This window comes from Anarrhichthys ocellatus, unplaced genomic scaffold (assembly GCF_004355925.1).
Source record: "Anarrhichthys ocellatus isolate YVR2014 unplaced genomic scaffold, GSC_Weel_1.0 scaffold39, whole genome shotgun sequence".
Lineage (NCBI taxonomy): Eukaryota > Metazoa > Chordata > Actinopteri > Perciformes > Anarhichadidae > Anarrhichthys > Anarrhichthys ocellatus.
Window position 1 is genome coordinate 2,711,550 of NW_022280069.1, and position 8,152 is coordinate 2,719,701.

The 8,152-nt window shown below is 43.3% G+C and overlaps 1 protein-coding gene across 14 annotated transcripts in view; it reads left to right on the top strand.

Moving 5' to 3' along the window:
* Nucleotides 1-1,185: 1,185 nt before the first annotated feature.
* cspg5a (chondroitin sulfate proteoglycan 5a) overlaps nt 1,186-8,152 on the top strand; it is a 47,387-nt gene continuing 40,420 nt past the window's right edge. For 7 of the 14 annotated variants that reach the window (XM_031867268.1, XM_031867271.1, XM_031867272.1 and 4 more), the window contains exon 1: nt 1,187-1,750. In XM_031867268.1, the coding sequence (XP_031723128.1) occupies nt 1,654-1,750 (97 nt within the window). In that variant the 5' untranslated portion in view covers nt 1,187-1,653. Of the gene's footprint in view, nt 1,751-8,152 lie in introns of all 14 variants that reach the window. The other 7 variants (XM_031867265.1, XM_031867267.1, XM_031867266.1 and 4 more) reach the window with 2 other exon arrangements.

Consider the following 8,152-nt stretch of genomic DNA (forward strand, 5'->3'; position numbering starts at 1 on the left):
CCTTGGGCATTCATCACCCTGTGCATCCCCCCATTTACCCCTCCCCCCCCCCCCCCCCTTTCACCAAGACACCCCCACATCTCCCCTCCTCCTCCCCCCTTTTGTTTGCTTCTGTGTCACACCATTAAACAAAGCAGGTTGTTTTGACGGCATCGAACAACACTTTTTTTCCCACATAATCTAAAACTGCTTCATCCTATCTGACACACACACACACACACACACACACACACATAGGACGATGACGGGAGGTTAATCTCCTTCGAAATATACTGATTTCCCTTGAGGAGAAAAAAAAGTGTCCAGAGCAGAGTGTGCACCCCTATTGAGATCCAACACTCAGATGAATAGCAAATAACTGGAAGCTTTGGTAAAGAGATGAGGAGTAGAAGGAGGTGGAAACGTTATGGGAAAGGAAAAGAGGAAGATAGGGAAAATGTCTCAAACAAAAAACAAAGGAAAAGTAGGATGCTTAGAGAAGGTGGAGAAACATCGTGGAAATGTGCAGCAGGATGAAACATGGGAGAGGCTTAAAAAGTATTGGATGATGAAGAAAAAGAAAGCCGAAAAAAAACTCTGGAAAAGAGGGAGGAGGTGGAAAATTAAAACAGATTTAGGAAAAAGGAAGTTAAGAGGAGGGGGAGGTAAGGGTCTTGGGAAGGGGAGGACTAGTTTGAGGAGGAGTCGTTTTGGGGAAAGGAAGGAAAATGAATGGTAACATCTCGGTGCAGGAGAAAAGATAACACATTTTGTGGAAGAAAAAAAGACAAATGAAAGTTAGGAGGAAGAAGATACATGCCTCTTGAAAAGAGGGGGGCAACAATAGGAAAAGGTAAATAAAATGGTGGAAAAGGATGGATCAATATGGTATTTTGAGTGGAGGAGAGGACGGGAAACATATTTTGGAAAAAAAAACAAGGAAGTTAAAAATGCAAAAAGTCATGGAAGTTGAAGAAAGTGAGGAGGGAGATGAGAAGAACATGTCTGCCAAAGGAGAGAAGGACCACAAGTTTGAGGAGGACCTATATGAACGCTTTGAAGGACTAAAACAGTAAAAAGTTTTAAGGGAAGGATGGAGAGAGGAGGAGGCAAGCGTTTTAGGAAAAGGGGGGAGGAGAGATGAAGAGGGGGGATGGGGGGGGGCATCAACAATCCTCTCTTCCCCTCCCCAGATGATGAGAAGGCTGCCGAGCGCGCTGCACTCCGCCGTGCGTTTGTTTCCCTTTTAAAAGTGCCCAAAGCACCGAACCCTTCCGAGCCCAACCAAGCCAAGCCGAGCCACGGCGTGCGTCTGCGCCCCCCTCCCCAAACGCACCACCCCGCCTCCACCACCACCACCACCCCACCCTCGCCTCGCCGTCTCCGACCGCCGTTCTGTGGCAATGGAGCCGTAACCAACCTCAGTGTGCTTAACTGAGCCGAGCGCGTGAAATAGCAACGGATACGAGGAGACAGCTGAGACCAAGTGGCTATGGAGGAGCAGCGCAGCGAGGCTGGAGTCTAGACTGCACGCAAATTTAACAGACCCGGATTACTTTTTGCCACCATTTTTTTGAACTCTTATTATCACTATTAGAACAGGAATTTCCCCCCCCCCCCCCCTTTTTTTCCAGCCGTCTGATCATCATATTATTCTATCGTTACACGACGAGGATGCAGGCGAAGGAGGCGAGCTTTTGCACGGGAAGCTGGAGACTAACGCTGCTGTCATGCGTCCTGGCTCTGCACTTGATCCCGCTGTCGGTCCACGGTAAGAAACAGCCTTTAACGGTGCACTTTAATCATGCAAACAAACAAAAAACCTCCACTTTTAGTTGCTTGGTCTCTTTACATTTATTTTGCTGCAGCAGCATGTCCTCTCTGTGGATTCAGCGTACCTAAACACACTCCCACAGGGCAGCCAGAAAGGAGGTCAGTGAGGCTCGGATTGTAGGTTAGGAGGCACTGCATACTCAACTGGTTTTGATTGAGTATCGGTTAGTTATTTTTTGTGACATTATTCTACACATTATATTGATCTAGACATTTCCCAGTCAATGCACACTGAACAAAAAAAATGGATTTTTGGAGAATCTGCCCTCAAAAAATGTGAATAATGCAATTTCTTTTATGGATAGTAAAGCAAATATTGGCTAAATATCATAATCTAGATTGTTGAAATCTACCCTTTTATCAATGCAGGGGACACACATGTCATGATTAACCCATTATTGAACGCTATGTCCCTGCAGGAATATTTTAGAGATGTCACAGGAGGCAAAAAACGAAATTAGGTCACAATAAAGACACAAGTAGACAATCTAAGCCCTCATGAATATTATAGAGACACCAGAGGAGGTAACAATGAGGTCAATATAAACCCTCTGGACACCATAGACTAAATATCAGGACATCAGATGAAATATTATAAGATTCCACATTGAAATGAGGACTAATATTATAAAGATATCTTAAGATATGAACATACAATAAGCTCAATGCTGAGTGATGCAGACATTGTAAGTAATTGTACAGCATTGGGGGGGTTGAATAAACTCATTTAACTCACTGCACTCGCTAAAGGAACAAGAGATTACGATGACATTTTGGAAGAAATCAGATCACTAAATCCACACAATGTATTGTAGGCGCATTTAAAGCCACTGTAGGAGAAATCACAGAGATGTGTGACAGTGACAGCGTCCAGCCCGATGCAGTAAACCGGGTCCCTGGAGGCGCACTGGCACTACAGCGACACAAAGGCGAGGATTAGGGCCGGGGGAGTTTATGAATAATTCATGAAGGGATCTGGACGGACATTCTGATACACAGAGGGGAGGAGAGAGAAGGAAAAAAAAACCCACCAGAGTAAACATAAAAAAGACACGAAGGCTCTCTTCCTCTCTCTCCGTCTCTTTGTCTAAGATTCATTGCGCACGGCCACATTACTGTCAGATTAATAATGCAGGAGCGTGCACGAGATGAAATCAGTCTGGCGTTATAATCCAATATAATCTGACTGATTATTTTCATCGCACTGGCTGCAATTCATGGAGTGTGATTTCAAGGTGCAGTCCCCCTCGAAAAAAATGATGTTTTTATTGTGTGTGTTTTATTTGGAGCGCAAAAATCTGTCGGGAAGCTTTCGAAAAGGGGTAAAAACTCCCATCAGTGGAACATCCAAGAGAGATGTTTCCTGTCAACTGCACATGAGCCAAATAGATAATGATTTAGAACAGTGACCAATTTGTGTCCTTACAGTCTTCAACCTCAGGTTCTGCCAAGTAAAGCCAATGCAGAAGTGTCTTGAAACCTGCATTCTCTCTAGTGTCCACCAGGGGGCGACTCCTCTGGTTGTATAGAAGTCTATGAGAAAATGACTCTACTTCTCTCTTGATTTATTACCTCAGTAAACATTGTGAACATGAGTTTATGGTCTCAATCTCTAGTTTCAAGTCTTCTTCAATACGGCATGATGTTCATTTAGACTTATGTGTCAGCCCCTGTGATTGACTGGCTACCTGTCCACGGTGTCTAAAGGATAAGCGGGTGTAGCTGATGGATTGATGGATGAATCTTGTTAATTTAGTCTGTTCAGAAATTGAAGTTTAAAAGCATCAATTTGCCTTCATTAAGGGATTTATGCACGGGAGTATTTCTTTGCGGAGCACCGTGATGTACTGGATTCTCTGCTGCTGCTCATGTCAACCTCATGGTGGCACGAGAGGAAAAGTCAGAGGATCACCAAAGTCAATGAGATTCATCCTCTGGGGAACACGAACATCTGTACAAACTTCCATATCAATCCGTTTAATAGTTGTTGACATATTTCAGTCTGGAACAAAGTGGTGGACAAACTGACAAGACGTTGTCGTCCATAGATTCATGCAGCTAGTGAGGCTAAACTGTTTGAATAAATATGGCGATTTTTGCAGTATGTGTGAGATCGATACAGGATATTAAAATATTTAAATGTCATATCTTATTATATCTACATATCTGCTCACCTTTGAGCGCTAATAAGCGCTTCATAACTCCTCTCGTTTGTGTCAGCTCCAACTCAGGTGGATATTTAACGAAAAAAGAGGTCGGCAGATCTGGTGCAGACGCCTTAAAACAACCTTGGGCTAATCCTCCGCCTCCACACCCCCCCTCACACACACACACACACACACACACACACACACACACACTACTTCTCGCTTCACCGGTGAAGTGTGGCAGTGGCAGCTTGCCCCACATCTGTGAATGATGCTCAGACGACCGAGGCCAACCGCCCCGAACTGACAAACAGCCGACCGGAATGCCGTCAGTCATTTCCCGTCGACTTCTTCCTCCGGTGGCCATTTGCAATCCTCCTCCGTCTGTGTGGTGGTTAATACGGATGATTATGCCGCCGCCCCTCCCATCCTCCCCCCCTCTCATGTTTAAGCTGGTAGATAGGCTTGATTGACAGACTAATGGTTTCTGCGTGGATGTACAGCCTCTTTCATGCCCTTCTCCTCTCCCTTCATCTTCCTCCTCCTCCTCTGGCCTGCTGACACATATCTGCTTGCTGGCACATTATCTTTGCTGTGCAGTGGGTTAATCTTCAAGCCAAAGTCCCCCCTCCATTACTCCACTAACCCAACCCAGACGTTTTTTTCATATATATATATATATACAGTATATATATATATATAGCAGTGTGCAGAATTTAATAGCAAACCGGCCATGAAGATGAATGACGTCTACAGCTCTGGTTATTGGTGAACAATGGCTTTGCAGTCTCTCCTCTGCATCTTCTCTGTCGCCATGGAAACCGCACACCATCCACTGACACCGGCTCTGCTGGCGGAACAGTGTGTTCACATCGGCGGCATAATGTGTTTCATGCTTTGAATTTCATCGGGGCTGAAAATGTTGGTTGGATTTTTTTTTGGCAAACGCTGAAATGTCTTGCCAGGTCCGGTGGCTCTACGCCTACTGACCATGCGTGTGTGTGTGTGTGTGTGTGTAAGTGTGTGTGTTTGTGTGTCTGTGTGTGTGTCCACACCCACTGGCAATGGGTGTAGTCCATCATTACCAGCTTTACTTTTGTAGATGATATTGTTTGTACTGGTGTATTCATTTTTTCTGCATAATGAATTCATGGTGTTTGATTTTCGGCAGATGAACCCGCTTTACTGTTGGCTGTGCAAACACCAGTGTTTTGACTCTTGATTTACATGCAAGAAGGGAAGGTGGAGCGCGTTGTCGTCGTCGTCGTCGGTATACGCGTGATTTCTAAACAATCATTCTTGTAAAAAAAGAAAGAAAAAAGCGACGTCACTTTAGACGCAGCCTCACAGTTTGTGTGTGTGTGTTGGGTGTTGGATGCTTCCAAGAGACTGAGAGCAGATCATCCAGAGCTGCTGAAGGGACTGATGGCTGACGATTCATCAGGCTGCACGAGTTGAACACATGTCAAACTGCTGAAGCCATAATAGGTCCAGTTGGGAGAGTAATTAGCAGAAACGTTTTTGTTTTGTTTTAATTCATTTTTTTAAACATTCATTCTGCACCTCATAATGCAGGTTCAGTGCCAGGAGGTGGTTGTGTTTCGTAGAACCATCTGAGAAGCCGCCATTAGGAACTGTTTGGAAAAAATGGCAGATGATTGTATGAAGAGCAAAAACATCTTTTCTATTGAGAAAAGCCTTCAGTGTCGTTCTTTGCTCTTCTTTCAATGAAGAAATACTCTCCAGTTTTCTCGAGGCTATTGCAGCATCTAACCTAATCTAATGTTTAGAATGAACAGTCGCCTCTCCACACCTGTAGCTCCTCGCAGGACACCGATTGGTCGGAACTGCTGATTGGTCCGGTTCAGAAACTCATTACTTGAAGCCTGACGAGATGAATTTCGGTCCGGTCGGCGTGGTGGAGTCGTGTGTCGCGCGTCTGTCTTTCATGCAGGATGCCCAAGTTATTATTCTGCCACAGAGCTGCGGTTAATGTTTGCTTTTTTTTATTAACTGTAACCACGATATATAACACAATATTGTCTATTTACTTTATTTTATTTTCACCAGGATAAACCACTCAGCATCAGTCTTGCTTTCCAGGGAGTTCTGGGTATTAAAAACCAACGATAAGACAATTTAACACTGTAATGATAATTATATACAATTTTTATAATCAGTTTATTTAAGTCAATAATCTCATAGATCTTTTTCAACTGTGAGTACTTTCATATTCAAATTGAGGAAAGAAACAACCAATTTGTAATTATTTTTTGCATTTGTTACATTAAAAACTACTATTAAAAAAGTAATCAATAATGAAAATCATCTTTTTCTAGCAGCCTTCATCAATGCAGTAGAAGGTATTTTGAATTAAACCTGCAGAAGAACTTCACTGGTGATAATTCATTAAATACATGTTAACGGAAACATTATCTTGTTTTTTCCCATCTTTTTCTAGCATTTATTGTCTCGATACGTGCTTTTGTAAATATTATTTGGATTAAACCACCGAAGTTGAATTACATGAGGTGGGACAGAAACTCTTCATGCTAAATTGGGACCTGTGGAGGCTATTGGCTCATCCCAGATAAATCTGTTTGTTAGGAAACTACGTGATCCTAATCTCATTTGTGATATCCTCCCACCTGGATCTGTCTGCAGGCCAACATTAGCATACGTATGTGGGCTTGACCCGACCAGCTGCGGGCTTCTACTCTGGGTTACTGTGTGTTCGTGTGTGCTGACACACTGTACACGAAGTTACGACGGGCAGTTTGTTTTTCATAATTTGCGATACGTAAAAAACGAGCAGGATGTGTTTACAGAGCTTTAAGCTACAGCTCAGATGTTTCCCTCAGCGTCCATCATTATCTCATAAAAGCTCTGCAGCCAGTTAGAGTCCACAGCGACAGAAAAACCTGCAATCAAATGTGATTGTCTCTTTAGTCATTAACTCTACCTCTTAGTTTAAACGTTTTTATGTATCTCTACCGATTAGTCAATTTCTTCCTCCTTCAAACAGCTGTTAATCCTAAAAAATCCTGCGTTTCAGTGGGAGATCTTAGTGTCTTAGCGCTTATGGTCCATTCTAGTGTGGCTGACAAACACTGATTGTAGAGTGAGCTTTAGATGGATTGATTTTATTAAAACTCAGTAGATCTACTCTCTTAGCAGTTTAAAATTACTATTTATTCTCTCGACTTTAGACCCGTTGGAAGATTATTCCAATGTTTTTTCACACAACAAGCTCTTACAATTTTAACATAATCTGTTACCTCTTGTAAAACGTCATTATGGAGGTCCTAACCAATGTTTTAGTGGCCGAAAAGCAAACATACCATGACTTTAGTTTATTACATGCCGTATTTTCCATGCAGATTTAATCTGGGAAGAAATGTCTGTTCATTGGTTGCGAAGAAAACAACTTGGCACCGGCCATAATCCAAGATGGCGATGGCGAAATGGCCGAACTCGATGGAAACGGAAGTCCACAAACCAATGGCTGACGCGAAAACGTGAAAACGTGGATGTCCCTAGAGCCAGTGTTTGGTTTGCCTGTTCTGGGCTACTGTAGAAACATGTCATCCGTATGTAAATATTAACGGCTCATTTTAAGATAATGCATGAATGAAAACATACTTATTAACATTATATTTAATTTCTGCCAATAAAGCCCCTAAATGCTACACACTGTACCTTTAAGCAGAGTGACATCCCAAAAGCGAGTGTCCCTTCGTGCCGGTGTTTCTCGTCGTCCTTGTCAGCGTCCAGGTGTTTCTCTCGCTGCCTGTCTGACTCACAGGTGTGACAGTTGTTTGGGGATGTCATTGTCGCCGTCCTCGCCGGTGGTCGTCCTGAAGTTCTTTGCCGCAGGTGCAGAAGGTCATCGAACAACCCGCCAAAAGTTTCATGAGCAGCCTGACAGCGACGGGCTGCTTCTGTCCTTGAAAGACGAAACAATTAGCGTACAGTAGGGTGTTCATTTTTTTACATTTGTTTTTAGCACTGCTGAGTTGGCGTTGTTCTCAAACTCCAGGTGCCCTTCAACAGTAATTTACATGTTTGTGTGTTCATGTAGGCGGTGTGTGTGTGTGTGTGTGTGTGTGTGTGTGTGTGTGTGTGTGTGTGTGTGTGTGTGTGTGTGTGAGAGAGAGACAGGGTGATTAAAAAAAAGGATGGAAGATGGAATA